The sequence below is a fragment of the Nannobrachium achirus genome, assembly GCF_963921795.1.
Source record: "Nannobrachium achirus genome assembly, chromosome: 17".
Lineage (NCBI taxonomy): Eukaryota > Metazoa > Chordata > Actinopteri > Myctophiformes > Myctophidae > Nannobrachium > Nannobrachium achirus.
In genome coordinates this window covers 24,370,352-24,387,290 of record NC_137824.1, presented here as the reverse complement: position 1 = coordinate 24,387,290, position 16,939 = coordinate 24,370,352, and the positions used below count along the sequence as shown (strand labels likewise).

The 16,939-nt window shown below is 42.6% G+C and overlaps 2 protein-coding genes across 2 annotated transcripts; both read left to right on the top strand.

Annotated features, from left to right (window-relative positions):
- Positions 1-1,061: 1,061 nt before the first annotated feature.
- On the top strand, positions 1,062-8,126 carry LOC308302358 (uncharacterized protein; the record flags this gene model as incomplete). The annotated part of the gene is made up of 6 exons (XM_080746613.1): positions 1,062-1,205; positions 2,850-3,291; positions 3,488-3,618; positions 5,005-5,065; positions 5,581-6,559; positions 8,120-8,126. Exons 2-6 carry the CDS (start codon positions 2,946-2,948, stop codon positions 8,124-8,126), a joined length of 1,524 nt encoding a protein of 507 aa, XP_080602739.1. The 5' UTR covers positions 1,062-1,205; positions 2,850-2,945.
- A 1,422-nt stretch (positions 8,127-9,548) lies between these two features.
- Positions 9,549-16,599, top strand: LOC308302032 (uncharacterized protein). The gene is made up of 4 exons (XM_080746190.1): positions 9,549-10,559; positions 10,786-10,904; positions 11,056-11,173; positions 12,996-16,599. The coding sequence occupies exons 1-4, from the start codon at positions 10,280-10,282 to the stop codon at positions 13,979-13,981; spliced, it is 1,503 nt and encodes a 500-aa protein (XP_080602316.1). The 5' UTR covers positions 9,549-10,279; the 3' UTR covers positions 13,982-16,599.
- The last annotated feature ends 340 nt before the right edge of the window (positions 16,600-16,939 follow it).

Below are 16,939 nucleotides of genomic sequence, written 5' to 3'. Positions count from 1 at the left end.
TCGTGCGCTTGCCCAGGCCTTACGGCCTGGGCATAAATATAACGATTGCATTCACCACGGCTTCGTAACTCGCGCGGCGCTCCGCCGGCCGCGCGGCCCTGGCCCGCTCTTCGCGGCCACTCGCGCCTGCGGCGCTCGGGGGCGAAGAGCAGGACCAAGGTCCGCTGGCCTTCGCGCCGCTTGCAGTGTCGTGGACAATCGATTCGCCAGATCGCTACGGTAGGAGACAAATCCCCACTTCGCCAGTTCGGGCTTCGCCAGAACAGGACTTTCCCTAGCCAGATATACAGTCAGATTATCAGACATATCTGCCTAGGTGGACACAAGGCTAGGCTACCTTTAATGGGACAATCAAAATGAGATGCTATAAAGATAACAAACTTGTTTTTGGGGTGGTTCCATTGATACAGTAGGGCTCAGTATCTTGAGGACGAGGAATAGCTGGAGCATTCCAGGCTACAGGTGAACAGCAAATGAATATGTCAGGCCTGACAATTAATGGCTTGGCCTGCTATATAAATATTTGATATGATTGTGTTTGAGGTCTTTTTAGAAACAAAACGAGAATTGAGTACAAAAGGACCCCAATGTAAACAAGCCATTGAGCTGTCTTCGGTTTAAATCCGATTAGTAGGTCCTAGACCTTGTATCTGAACTGTACCGTCTTGTGTTTTTCCTATATGAACTTCTAATAAAGTATTCAATCAATCAATCAATCAATGTGTTGGGTTATGGTTTGATTGATTGAATATTTTATTAGACAAAAATCTAGTAGGCCTACAGCACAAGTACAGTCAAAACAAAACAAATAGAGTACAAGTACAGTCCAAAACACCCTGCCTAAAACATGACCTTTATGCAAACAGTATTGGTGTAATGTCCAATAGGACCAGTGGGAGACAGTAACACCCCATCACTGTACCTATCCAAACCATAGACCGTAGAAAAAGGATCCGAGATGGGACATCAAAGAAGAAGACACAGGCGCTGCCTTTGACGGAAGTGACGCTTCTCGGATTCTTGGAGAAAGATGGCGGAAGCAGCGGAGTGATAACATTTAGCGTGATTGCAACTTGCAAGAAAATGAATACTTTATTATAGATGCATAGCCTAACTCATAAAGTGGCCGTCTTGTGTCTTTACCAAGGAAGGAATTCTATCCTCTTGTTGTGACCTCACCCCGGAGCTGCTTGTTCTACACGGCGGTCAGTAGTTTCGTTTATGGCCAAGTGTTTACCTACTAGCGCGTTTTTTCGCGCGCGGTTCTTTGGCGCTATCAGTAATAGACGTTTTAAACCTTAATGGTGCTTTTAATCGTTGCTGAAGTTGTTTGCTAGCATATCTGTGATACGAATAGTTAAATGTGGCTTTATATAATGATACTAGGGATTTCGATTCTTCAAAATTTGCCATTGTATGAGCGCCATGCTTTCTTGGTGTTAGATTCTGTGAACTTAATTAGCCAAAGCAAGGCACTGTCTCTTCTTGCCTTTTAGATCACGTCTAGGATAACCCATTGGTTCTCAAATGGGGGGTCCGGGGAGACTCAGGGGTGCTTGAGGGAGTTCCAGGGGGTCCCCAGCTAAATGATAGTTAGGAACCAATTGGACCCTTATGGGTCTGTAACTCAGCGAGTGTACCAAATGGACTAACGGTTCCATTTGTAAATTAACATAGATTTTACTTTATAAATGTGGGTCTAGAAATGGCATTAAATGGGGGTCCGTAGCCTAATGCCTGTCAAACTGCGGGACCTTGAAATTAAAATAGTTGGGCCGTAAAAATATCTTATGGGGGTCCCTTGCATATCTTTTCAAATGGTTGTCTGCGGCTTTAGTGTCAATTTGGGGGTCGTTGACATGAAAACGTTTGAGAACCACTGGTATAACCTAACCGCAAATTGCAACACTAGATTTTGTTTATTTTGATGAATCTAGGAATGCAATACCTCCCATAGGAATTCAATGCATCATAACGTTTTTTTGCTATCTGATTGTATTAAACAACGTCAAACTCACCAATATTGTAGCTCTATGGAAAGCTTGAATTATCCTCTTTCTATCTGCAAAGTGTTTGTTATTAAAAAATATGGATCATAAATCCATAACCAGAAGAATTAATTCACACCGAAATAAGACTCAGAGACAGCCCAGGACTATTATTCATAAATTGTTGTATTGGAGAGAACAGACAGGTGATTCCATAGTTCAGGCTCTCTCTCTCAGATGGTGGTCAGACATTCGTATATAAAAGAATACAGTATATGACAGATGGGTGTGGGACAAGTTCATAGGTTCCTGCTAATATGACGAGGTTGCCAAATCCATCAAAAACACGTGGGGGTCGTCCTAGTATATTCCCACAAAGGCAGATAGACTGTTGTTTACGAACCACAGTAGATAAGGCAGAGAATCCTCGTTTCCACCAGACAGTGGGATGGCCTTGACGGAACCAGATATCTGTCTAAACACCTGAACGTGGCCAGAACTCTCTGTCTTCGAGTATGTGGAATGTGAAATAAGAGCACATTTGACCTGTAATGTGATGTTTTCACTGTTGCTACACTTAAATATATAACCCATAGTCATATTATTCAATCATAGCCATGTAGATATTTGTATAAAATTGTAGATATGACATTTTTTATCGCACAGCTTCAGAAAGTAAAAAAGTGGTTAATTGAACGGTAATTAAAATGTTAGGCTACCCATCATTTTATAACAGACGATTTTCGGGCAAGTGGGCAATGACCTTTGGGCAAGTCGAACATAACCTGTACTTGCCGACGGGCAAGTGCTTCTAAGACCCTCAACCCCTGCACATATTGATCACTTTCTCTTGCACAACAGATTGGGAGCCAGAGTGAGAATATCCCTGCCACCAGACCAGACCAGAGCAAAAGACCCTCAAGTCCAAAGGCAAGGCCTGGCCTGACCTCTGCAGAGATGTCGGACTACCATAGCAGAGCGTTCAGAGCGCAGCTGACTACAACGATGGACTCGTTGTTGAGGACTGCTGTGTTTGAAATCAGTAAAGTCTACGACACCAACATTTATAATCATCAAGTGGAGCTGGCACAGAAAACGGCGGAGATAACTCAACTCCAAAGGAAGCTCCTGAGGGCGGAGAGCAAACTGAGGGAGGGGAGGGGAATGGATCGTGACCCGGAGGAGACGATAACAATCGAGGATGAGGAAGAACCAAGCGCTGACGAGATCCCTGAGATCCCACAGATCCCTCAGATCCCTCAGATGCCTGAGAGCCATGAGATTCCTGAGATTGAGATTGATTGTAAATGATTTATATATTTAAAAAGAACCTAAAACATCATATTGATAAGATTAATCTGAACTCTTGTCTTGGGTGAAATTATTAGAATGTCCTCAATGATCACCTAAAGAGATGCATGTTACAGTTTTTGATGGAGAAATCAAGTCACAACTCATTCATGCTTAAAATCGCTGGACTCTCTCCCGTGTGTACACAGTACCTGATGACTGGTGTTCCCCGGTCGCCACTGAAGAAGCGCCAGTACAGGAGGTGTACGGTGATTGCCCCAGTGTCACCTTGCGTCCGCTGTCTGTGTCTCTGTGGCGAATACCAGCCATCAAACAAGAGGTAGGTGACTTCAGTAGATGACAAAATGACAATGAGGCCAATACTACAAATGTATTTATTCCAAGTCCTTAACATTTTTCTGAAAAACGTACGTTGCTACATCAGTGGTCAAGAATGATATGTATTTGGTCGCCGACACCCATCTAAAAATATTAAGTTCTATGACCCCAAAGATTTGAGTTAAAATATATATAAATTCAATATACTTTTTCTTTTTTCTTTTTGTTGAAAATAACAGATAATAATGGAAACTTGTATATCTGCTATTTTTTAATATCCAAAGTATAAAATAATGGTTAAAGTGGTTAAAATCTAAAATGACACGTATGCCTTCCCGGTTTTAATCGGTTAAATTGTATACTGGAGACCAGCAGGAAAATATTTTATTATATGTATGGAAGTGGTGTATATTAAAATATATATTTGAATTGTGTTTTGCAAACCTGGTTTGCAGTACAACAGAATTATAGGTTATGTTGGACAGTATGTAAGAGACCTCATGGACAACCAGGATGTCATCAATTTAGGGCAAGGCCACTTGGCCTTTGGTGGTGGTCATCTTTTCGAGGGCACAAACGTGACATTTACAATAAGCTCACAATGCTCTAGTTGTCTTGTATTTAATACTTGCGACGGAACTTAACGTTGCAAATACTCACACATCACGCTTGGGAATTGAGGATGAAGTTAGGCCTGGTAGCTATTGTTTTTGTATATCAGGCTGCAGGCTGTCTTGTTATGGTTCAGCTTGTCCTTGTAGCAGCTAGTATAACTATGGTTAATCTGATCCCTGTGCTCGTTTACAGAACAGAGCTGAGTATTACCAGTGTTGCGGACTTCTCTCGTTTACAGAACTTCCTTACCGTATCTGCAGATTGTGTGTCTAACGTACTTCTCCCCATGATATCATGTACATAAAGCGTAACCATCACCACCTAGAATATTGTCTCAGACTCCTATTTATAAAAGTAATGACGAAGGCTGGATAGACTAAATGTTTGTTAATTTTAGAGACGAAAAGATAAAGTAGGGCTTTTTATTTCACAAAATAGGCCAAACAGATTTCACAGCCTTCATATTCTAAACAGTGATTCAACAGAAAAACACTCCAACTCGACCAATGAGAACAAAACTACTTGGTATATATATGACTGAAATATATTTCTTTACATGCTTGGGTTTTGAACTTGTTGGCATTTCAATGTGTAGCCTGTTCTAGATCCCATATGCTGGACAGACAGATTGCGCCTGATTGGCTAGTTCTACACCGTATCTGAGTTGTGCTCTGTGTTATTGATACTGTCATTTCTAATTTGAGACACCTAACCTGGCACTATGTTGTGCTGTTTAATCCCAGAGATTTCACCAACTTTATCTGTCTTCTAGGTGATGGATGACGACTTTGAATCCCACCTGTTAACATCCCTTACAGGAAGTCCCAAGAACAGTGAGTATTGTAAATGTAAAGTTCTATTTGCAAGGGTCTGTACTAGGGATGGGACGATAAGCGATATTATCATTTATCGTGGAAAGAAAACGCACACGATAATCGTACCGTGGAGATTTAATTTATCGTGATACCGTCCTCCGTCAGCACTGGGATCAATTCACCTTTCATTTGCCAAGCTGTATATCCGGTACCACTTAACCCCTCTATAATTGGTAAAAGGTACTGTACTTAGAATATACGGCGTACTTGATACAGTCTTTTTTTCACTCTATAAATGTCTTTGCCAAAAAATAGCCGATCTACAAGCTCACAACGCATCATTGCGACGCGTTGTGAGCTTGTAGATCTGCTATTTTATTGGCAAATATTCCGCCCCAAGATAATGCATTTTGATTATTGCGATAATATTGTAAATCGTGATTTCTTTTGTCACAATAATCGTGATATGAAATGTTCATATCATCCCATTCCTCCCTTGTCTGTACACGAGTCTCTCTCTGTTTCTCCCACAGGCTCATTATCACAGAAGAGAAAAGAGCTCAAGCACCTCCAGAGCCTAAACCTACCTACCCGACTACGCAACAGTGCCGATCGGGAGCTACGACGCAATGTGAATGCAGACAAAAGTTCTGTGGTGAGGAATGCTGGCAAGAAAAGAAAAACGAGCTCAGAGCCTGTTAGAGAGGAGAAACAGGGGAAAAGCAGTGGGAAGATTTCGTGCAAGTTCTGTAGTAAGGTCTTCGACACAGAGTTTGGTCTAAGCGTACATGTTAGGTCACACAAGAAGTGTCCTAAATGCCAAAAGGTGTTTCCTTTTCCAAGCTCTCTCCGTATTCATATGCCATATTGCCGCATAGTCAAGAACGAAAGCGCACCTAAAAAAGAGAAGTCTGCACAAAACCTGAAGTCTCCCAATAGAGATGATCCAACCACATCCGGAAAGGCTTCTTCTAAAATTAAGTCTCCCAATAAAGATGATCCAACCACATCCGGAAAGGCTTCTTCTAAAATTAAGTCTCCCAATAAAGATGATCCAACCACATCCGGAAAGGATTCTGTTAAAAGATCTGCTATTAAAACCTGTCGAGACTGCGGACTCAAGTTTCCTCACATCTATGCGTTGCGTGTCCACAAGGGTGTGTGTTCACATAAGCAAGAGAACAATTTTGACTGTAACATGTGCACCCAGAAATTCCCAAGGAAATCTTTACTGAAAAAGCATTTGTACAATGTTCACGGTAGAAAGATGAAGATGAAGAGGGAGACTAATGGCGATCTCTCATGGATGAAGCCCTTAGAGGATGCTGTGGAAACTAAAGTGGCCTCTAGCGTGTCCCAAAAAATACCAATCCCACCAACCGAAAACAAAGACGTTCAGTTGGCAACAAAACCAAAGAAACTGAAGAAAGAGGCTAAGGACTGGACAACCATGGGCAAGGAGGTCCCTGATGGTTTCAGCTGTTCCCAATGCAAGAAGGTCATCAGCACCAAGTATTTACTCATAGAACACTATCGCATCCATACTGGGGAAAGGCCTTTGATGTGCGAAGGTTGTGGCAAGAGGTTCCGTTGCCATTCCTTGAGGAGCCAGCACAGGAAGAGTTGCTTGGGTCAGGCTGCTATGGTCAAATCGGGTCAGGGTGCTAAGGTCAAATTGGGTCAGGGTGCTATGGTCAAATCGGTCCCTTGTCAATTATGCGGGAAGAAATTCCCAACTGAGTCAATTTGTAATAAACACATAATGAATGTCCATAAATGCTGGCCTAATGTCTGCGAGCACTGTGGCAAAGGGTTCGCCAATGCCAAACGCCTCAGAAACCACTGTGAGCGATTCCATGTTCAAGCATAGTAAGGTTATGACGGAGGGTGTCACAGTGGTTTGGGCAGTGACAGTTTAATCTTAGTTTTGGCCCTGTACTTGTATTATTGTAGTTACTAAAAACTAAAGTTTCCTTGAAACGGAATAAATGTTCCTGACCAAATGGCTCAACCATTGGTTCCTGAGGCTACTTGGCTTTTTCAACCTTAACTTCATACAATTGGTCCCCACTAATGTTTATTAGAAAATGGTAGCATTTCTATTTCTGTCTATTCGCTCATTCGTCTCAGGTGGGCTGTCAAATGTCAATTTGCATGTGTATGATTATTTTATGCAAGTGCAAATTTCAATATACACGTGTGTAGATCGCATTTTATGAGTGCTCAAATCGACAAGCTTTCGAATTTTGCAACATATTTAACTTTTTATATACGTATATATACCTTTTACATTACCTTGTTCGAGTGAGGATAGAGCAGAATAAGGACCTGAGACGCAGCCTAGGAATCGCCACTGATGTCAATTGAGGAACTGCGCAAAACCTTGATAATTCGACATCCCATTAATCCGAAGGTGCATTAGTATGACGGTGGTTAGGTTTAGGCATAGTTTTACTGAGGTTAGGGTTAGGTACTGTCGGAATATCGAACATCGGAATAACGCTACGCACCGGAGGAGCTGCTGAGCTCTAAGAAAACCGTAGATGTGAATGATGCCATCTTAATTATTAGTGAGGACCAATTATATGAAGATATGGGTGAAATGATCTTTAAAGTATGTTCCTGTACATAAGATTTTGAATGTTTGTTTTTAGTGATACATTTCTTCATACCGGTATATTAAGAAATTAACAAGATAATAACACTATTAATTGCGTTTTCATTCATTTCTATATTCACTGAACGCACAATCCCTAGCTAATGTTTCTGTTTTCCGTTCAGTTCCACTGACAGGTTTCTCTTGCAGACAAAATACTAATGTAATTGGTACTGGCCTGAACATCCAATAGCACTGATCTGAGCACCATGTCATAGGGCACGCCTGACCAATCAAATCCCAATGTCAAGTTTGGTTTGTTGGCTAGACAAATTTAAATGTTAGGTTTGACTAAGCCAATTTTAAGCCCATTTTTCTTCACCAAATGTTAAAGGGTGACTTAACTCATTTTGAAGATGAATCCTAAGAAAATATTTGCTCTTATATAGATTGTGTTAAAACACATTTTTTTCTAGGATGTAGTCCTGTTGGTTAATACAGGTCCTGGTCTAATGTAACCAATGGATGGACACTGGAGAGATTCATGTAGATTTTATTTTTTATTTTTATATATATATATTTTGCCTCCTTAAGTGACAATTCTTGGAACTCATCAGTTATTGTCTGCTGATTAGGCTTTTGACATTATTCTCCAGGATCTTTATAACACTTGGGACTGTGTTAATTCAAGACTAATGTCCGCGAAAGGATCGGATGTATCTGAGACTGCTATGCAGTTTCTCAACAGACCACGCATTGGGAAATGTTAAGTCCGATTCACATGTCCTCTGCATAGAATGACGGGATAAAGAGAGGTTAAAGAGTTGCCCTGAATGCCCTCAACCTGTTCTAAGAGCTGGCATGTCTGAAATGCCCTGATCTTTGTGTCTTGCTCTTTGAGCCAACCATTGGCGTATCTTGACAAGTCTTTATAATTGATGTAATTGATACTGTGGGACCTTTTGTCACCAGGATTGATATATTGAATAACATGCCTGGCCATATTTCTTCATTTCAGACAATGTTGACTAAATATTCTGTTTTGTCAGAAGTTAATGTTGAGATGGTTTAATATGTATTTTCCATTCATTGCGGATTCTATGTTTAGAAATTGTAAGTATACAGTATATAGTGTGTTTGAAAAAATATCTGCGTGATTCATTTAAAATGATTGCAAAGGCACCATAGTTAAACATTTTTTTGTTTTTGTTTTTTACATGCTTTTGGTTTGCATTTTTAAATGTGCTTTTCTTCCTTTTGAAAGCTTTGGAAAAAAATGACATTTGACATTTGTACATCAATAAACTCCATAGTGTGACACAGTAGTAGTAGTAGAAAGTGCTTTTATGTATATTATAAAAGGAATCAAAAATGAACACTGAACTGTCCAACAGGGGGTGCTGTATGCATCCTCTAGGATGCCATATAGCATACCAAAATAAGTGTGTATGTATGCCATTTATGATTGTAGTACATATTAACCGTCAACAATTGACACATTGTATAAAATTACAGCAGTAGTAATAAACTACTTTTATTTAAAAAGCCTGTACTCCTTCAAGTCAAACCCAGTGGTCATGATGAGTGACATTTGATTTTTTTCTGAATAAGTTAGCAAGTGTTCGGTAAATCACTGCACTTTTTTAATGACAATCTTAGCATTTTTTGGGAATGTTTTTTTAAAATGATTTGAAATAATTAAAAACTAAATGTAGGAAACAAAATCAGGGGACCCATAAAAATGTGTCCGGGACCCACAAATGGGTCCCGACCCGGTGTTTGGGAACCATGTGCTCTAGCACATCGCGATACTTTACCATCATACACAAGTACCTCGACCTGCTGGCTAGCGTTAGCAGGACGACAAATCATCACACTGGAGTCAAGTGAGTCCACCACTTTTCTGGCTGTCTGTTCTGGTGGTCAAGTACATGAGCTGTAATCTCTGAATTCAAAAACAATGGACGGTATTTGATTCCTTCCTCGAATAGCAACAACTTGAGCGAGCGAGGTATTCGTTTTGTTTGCGTTTAGCCAGGTCCGTGGCTTGTGCCTAACGTTAGCCAGAGAGCGACCAAGTACTGGTTACGCTCGGTTGGATCCCTTGTTTACACGTTAGCATGCATAGTTAGTTAGTAGCATGCATGCAAGCAAACCAAAGCTGGCTATTGAGCAGTAATCTGCCCATTGTTTGCTTGCAGGTAGATAACTGCCTACATCATAAGACTAGATGTATTAAATTGGGCTGTGCAACGTTTCTAATAGCCTGCATTAGTCACTTGCCATCATTGCAGGAGCTAACCTCATCTTTAAGCTTGCTTTGCCATCGTTGGACCATCCTAGGGATTCCTAGCCACACCACAGAGGACTATCTCGTCCAAGAGCCCATAAAGCTACTGTATTTTGGACAGCAGCAGTTATTAGCTGCAATAAAGAGGTAGCCGAAATCGACATATGTTTCTACATGGCAAAATCTCAGGGCACGTCATAGCCTCCAAGATAGCTAGCTTTAGGTCAGCTCATAGTCTTGGAAAGCTCTACTTGTCCCACAGCTTCCAGTGGAGACTGGATACCGAAAACGCTGTCTTAAGTCCCTGTAATTGTCGCCATCCTCATCATCACTGAAACAAAGGACAATGGAGTCGGTGAGGAGTGCCTTCCATGCCCAACTCGCCACAGTCATGGACTCGCTTCTGGCAGCCGCTGTGTGCGAGATTGCCAAGATCTTCGAGAGCAGCCTGTGTGAGCAGCAGGCAGAGCTGGTGCACAAGGGAGAGGAGATCTCCATGCTCAGAGGAAAGCTGGAGAAGGCAGAGAGGAAGCTGAACGGAAAGAGTGGAGGAGAGGAAGGGGAGACGTCAACTGGAGACAGTGAAGGAGAAGGCTGTCGGCGGCAGCAGGCTTTGACAGGTGTAGGTAAGATGGCCATGGATTCAAACCCAGGGATAAACAGTTTGCTTGACCATGTTTATGTGCATAGAATAATGCTTCAAGAATGACCAGGAGGACGCATTTCAGCATAGTCAAATTGTCATTGTACTCACTCATCATCCTTGATCTTAATTTGTGTTTGGTGAGAGCAACTGTTTTTATTGTACCTTCAGTTTTACCCATGGACGTTGCCTCTTTCCCCTCTCTGTAGGGCAGAGTGTGGGAAAGGAAGTGTCTTCCCACCAAGACCCGGTGGAGGGGCTTAGTCAGAGCCTCCGTAGGCTGAAAGAGGAGGCCACAGGCCAGGATGGTGCCACGGTCAAACATGAGGTCAGATCCACAGAATACAAGAATACGTTGTTATTCAGGTCAAATAAGGCTTTGCAGCTTCTATTGTATACTGAAAGCATAAGCTGACACAGAGACCTTCGCAACCGCTCCGTACTCATTGATTTTCGGCATGTTTCAAACTTCTCCACAGCGTTCAGCGTCACGCCCCACACCAGGCTCTGTGGCGGTCCAAGTCCCGGAGGGAAGAGTTGCTGCAGGGGACCAGAGGCAGGGAGACCCCCTGTCTGCCACACAGGCCAAGGCTAAATGTAGGAAACTATATAGTCTACTTTACCTGTTCAACAAAACCAGTGCATTCAAGTATTCTACTTATATCTATGGGATTTGTTTAATTATTAAGTATACTAGAAGCTTTCGGGCGGCCCAGCGTCTAGTCGGCGACCTGGCCAACTCGGAACAATGTAAATAGGGAATGAATGCCCCGCCCTTTAATGCAAACCCCATTATACCTGTTTTCATAGGACCCGTTTTGACCATTTGTCTGCCTGTGTCCATTTATGCCCATATATGGAGATATCTGTATCTGTCTGTCTGTCGGTGTCCATTTTATGTCCATATATGGAGATCACTGCAGTTATAGTTCTGGGTCCATTTTATGCCCATATATGCCCATATATGGAGATATCTGTCTATCTGCGTCCATTTTATGCCCATATATGGAGATCTCTGTATCTGTCTGTCTGTGTCCCTTTTATGCCCGTATATGGAGATCTTTGTGATTCTGCATCCATTGTATGCCCATATATGCCATATATGGAGATATCTGTTTATCTGCGTCCATTTTATGCCCATATATGAGATTTCTGTCGCTTTTTCAAACAGATGGTCAAAACGGGTCCTATGACAACAGGTATAATGGGGTTTGCATTAAAGGGGGAACCGGCACTGTGTCTGCAACACAGTCGGAGGCACAGACAGATACAGAGATCTCCATAATGGGAATAAAGGGACACAGACAAACAGATGGAGGAGGAGACAAACTTAATGCAAACCCCATTATACCTGTTGTCATAGGACCCGTTTTGACCATCTGTTTGCCTGTGTCCATTTATGCCCATATATGGAGATATCTGTATCTGTCTGTCTGCGTCCACTTTATGCCCATATATGGAGATCTTTGACCATCTGTTTGCCTGTGTCCATTTATGCCCATATATGGAGATATCTGTATTTGTCTGTCTGCATCCATTTTATGCCCATATATGGAGATCTATGCAGACACAGTGCCAGTTCCGGAAAATCCTGATGTCAGACATCAGAATCCGAACCTTTCGTGCTGGTTCCAGAAAATCGTGTATCGGGTCGGGTCGAGGCCGAGCACTGCACTACCTGCTGCGGTGGGGAACGCACGTGCCGAATTTGAAATAGGGAATGAATGCCCCACCCTTTAATGCAAACCCCATGAATGCCCCACCCTTTAATGCAAACCCCAATATACCTGTTGTCATAGGACCCGTTTTGACCATCTGTTTGTCTTTGTCCACTTATGCCCATATATGAAGATCTCTGCACACACAGTACTGGTTGCGGAAAACTCTGATGTCAGACTTTATGCCCATATCTGGAGAACGCGCGTGCCGGTGGGAAGAAGGGTTCTCGAGATACGCGGATTACATACATACATACACATTCACAGAGATTTTGTGTTGACTCATGTGGCGTACGTGATGTCAGAGCCTTTTATGAAGTGATATCACAATGACTCAGCGCTTGCGCCGATTTCCTCCGGAACAGCCTGATGTCAACAATCAGCTCCGCATAAGGAGATTCCGAGCGTTTCGCGCCGGTTTCGGAAAACCGCGAGTCGGGTCGGGTCGAGGCCCGGCACTGCACTCCGCGCGGCGGCGGGGAACGCGCGTGCCGAATCTGAAGCCGGTGGGACGAACGGTTCTCGAGATACGCGGATTACAAACAAACAGACAGACAGACAGAGATTTGTCGCATTTATAGATAGATGCCAGAAATAATTGTCAATTCTGATGTAAAATAGCCTTAAGGGGGTTCTGTACATGCACGTGTGTTGTAAAACAAGAATTAACCAGTTCTCTATCTCTTGTGTTTTCACTGTAGTGTCACACTGGAATCAGGGCAGTCGTAGTGCAGACAACAGACCTCTACAGGAGCAGGCCTCCACTCCATTCTTATCCATTTCCCAGAGTGGCCGTTGCTCCCCCAGACCTGACCCAACCCTAGCTCAGCCAGGGGAGTGGTTACCTGGTATCGAAGCTAGCCGAGGCGGTGTGTCCGGTCTAGAAAACCTCCAGGCGGAGGGCACCAGTTGCTCTGGTCCTGCCAGCAGCAGCACCGGCACAGATACGCCATGCTTCCGACCCGGCTTTGGTTCAGATGAGACCAGCAACGAGGACGACGATTCCTCCTTTCCCTTCCTGGATCAGGAGCATGAGAACCAGAACTCCAACCAGAACCCACAGCCAGGACAGGCGGCGGTGCAGAGGGAGGCAAGGCAGGACCAATCGCAAGCACAGACATCGTGGAGACCCCGTGACGACAGGGGCGGGAGGGGCCCCGTCCCTCAGATCAGGAGAACCACTACGTTCGCTAACAGAGACCCGTTGCGACCGCAGTCCAACACGCAGTCCCACGCCCTCCGTCACACGCACACTCTCAGCCACCCGCCGGCCCCCGGCGGCGGGAACGGCCGCCCGTACACCTGCCCATACTGCACCAAATGTTTCACCTACCCCTCCCATCAGCGCAGACATCTGTTACGCCACACGGGAGTGCGACTGCATCCCTGTCAGTTCTGCGACAAGAGCTTCCTCACTCCGTCCGAGCTCACCGTGCACACCCGCACGCACACGGGCGAGCGGCCGTTCGGCTGCGCCCAGTGCGGTAAGCGCTTTGCGCGTAGCGGGAACCTTAGGGCCCACCAGCGGGACGTTCACATGGGGAAGAGGCCTTTTGCTTGTACCGATTGTGGGAAAAGGTTTGCTCACAGGGGCAACCTGCGTGTGCACAACCACAGGGTCCACCAGGGGGATCCCTACTATATGGATGACCAGCCAGAGCCAGAAATTACCCAAAATCCAATTTGAACATAAACGTCTAGGCCTAGGGCTGCATTCCCAAGTATTTGATCTTATCACTAAAAGTTGCTCCTAATTGGAACTAAAATATCCTAGCCAGGAGTTTCCTCTTAAAACCCCCAAAATCCAAAAAACTGATGAGGGCTACTTTTACCAAGGGATGGAGAGAAATCTCTATAGAAAGGACACGGTTGACCTTGGTGAAATGGATGTCATGTTTCATGAACTGTTCTCAAAGTGTTTAGTTGATGGGGGACTGATCTGTATCATGGCTATACAGAATACACAAGTTGGTTTGAATTAAGTAGACCTCTGTTGTGATCCTAAAGGCCTTCCTGGTGTCTGGTCATTCAGTTGAATTACCCTTCTGTAAGCACAAGCTTGGAGAACAAGATGACGGCATGGTAGTGTCACACGGCATGATGTCTTGGCATACCACCAAGGCACCAAAAATATAATGATCTGCACTTGTGTCTAGGGCTGCAATTACGGTTTATTTGATTAGTGATTATTCTATTTTTGATTAACCGAATAATCGAGGAACGAGTTTTTGAATATAAAAAAAAGACACTTCTTTTTGTATCAATGTATCGTCCGATTTAAAGAAAAAATAAGTAATAGATTTTCTTTATAATTGTTTAAATCCTTTAATCTGAATAATTGTTGAAGCCTTATTGGTCCTATTATGCTACTTAAAGACATGTACAAACAACATACTGTAGGATGCCTTTTATGTCTGTGTATTGTGTGCGTGCTGTATCTATTAAGTTGAATATTATCTGCAGATATCACAAGTACTCAAGACAAAAAATAATTGCTAATAACTGGACACAAAATAAAGCCACCATATGTTATGATTGGAATGGGAGATAGTCGGTGATGTTAACTAAACAATGATTATTGTGTTCATATCACAGGCTTACATTTCCTATCACATACCATATGCGCTGCACTCGTGCAACTTTCACCAGCAAAAAGAAAATATGTCTTCCCCAAAATCGATGTTGCAGCCCTACTCACCAGGAGTAGACGGCCACAACCCCCCTGGTGACGTGTAAATCTAAATCCTGCCCTTCTAGATAGTGGCCAAAATCCTTCTAATGACAGTAGTTTCCCCTACTTATGGAAACTGAAGCTGTATTCAGCAAAAGAGACAAAACCGGTGGCACCAATATATACAACCAGCATTGTGTTGCTGTTGAAACTTGAGTTGGTTGCTATGAGGCATGCCAGGCAGATGATAAACAATCTCAGAAAAATAGGGCTGCACCATAACATTTTCCTTGGCACCAAGCACCATGTAATGATTATGTATCAGCTGGGGGGGAAACACCTGACAGCTAATTCAACAACTGGCGTTTGGGATTGGTGACAGTCTGGCTTGTTCAGGTAACCAAATCACAATCAACAAACAGAGCCAAAAGATGTTCTAAAGTCAAAATCAAGACCATGCACATACCATGCACAATGTTTATATGCTATGAAGTATGAAATCGGTTATTGAAATTACGAATTGGATTTATTTGGAGGGGTGTGTCTGTAGCGTATTGCCTCAGTGATGGTAGTCTACAATGTCCTGGGAGACCATGACGGGAGGCTTTTGTGTGGGGTTTATGATTTGATCATAGTGACTGAAGATTCCTCTCAACTACCCCCTTACTACTAGAACATGTTCCTGACTTAAAAGTCTGGTATTAGCATTAAATGCTTTACTCTTTCACCTAAAATGTACAACTCTCAAAATTAGCACTGACATGCCCATAGGTTCTGTGAGTATATTAAATTGGCCAGTTAGGAGCTATGTTTTAGTCATAACATGTTTTCTTGAAAACAGCCACTTGGCTCTGCTGCTGCATTGATTTAGCCTTTGACCCAACTGATTATTCCCAGTGTTACTAATTCAAATGAACATTCAAAATGTGTGAAAACTTTTCTTTTTACAACATTTGTGTTTCATTTGTTGATCCTGTGCTGTTATACATTTTAGATTGTATTAAACTGTAAACAGGGTAAAGGAATAAGACAATTTGCTATTTAGGCATTTAGCAGACACTTAATCCAGAGCGATTAAGAGTAAGCATTGCAATGCAAGACGTTATGGTTGGGGTTTGTTTCTATTATATGACTATGACCATAGGACAATAACGTCAATTATTGTTCATTCCATCCATTTATTATAAACTATGCATTTCACTGTACTGTCAAATGACTGGATTAAAATATCCATTGAAAGGAAATAATGCTACCACTAAAAAGTGATAGATTTTGATTCTGGATGATAGATTTTGATCCTGGATTGGCTATTCTCTGCATTTTATTTGTTATCAGCAGAGTAACAGTAAACAAATAGTATTTTTTTTCCCCCACTATGTGAAATGAATGCTAATTAAGCAACATATTCTACAAAGCCAGTAAAGGAGCACTAGTAAATATTGTAGTACTTCCTGGAGTGGTTGGTTTGTTGTGTGGCATGCAGAGGTAGGATAGTGTATCTTTCCCGTGAAATGTGTGTGTTAATATGTTGATGTATTATCCATGTGCCCAGATTTCAAATTTTATATCAACAGTATTGTAGCTCAAATGTAAAATATATATATATATATTAAAAAAAACTTCAACTGTAAAGAATTGTGTATAAAGATATTGTTAAAGACCAACGGTACTTTCATTATTAATCCATGTTTTTCATGTGAAATGAAATAAAATGCATCCATGTCCAAATTCTTCTCACTTCTGTCCTTGGTCGAGCAGCTAATCTCCGGCACTGTTTGCACTGTCGCTGCGAAACTGCACACACACTCCCTGGATGCCCACATTTTCAGATCGGCCTGTTAAAGTGCCACCATGCAAAACACATTCTTTGATATTTTCAAATTGGCGTCATGGTGATTACAGGCCGATGTATGTGAAACTTTGCACGCACACTCCCTAGAGGCCAAGGAAAAACCTCTGCCCTGCCACCAGGAG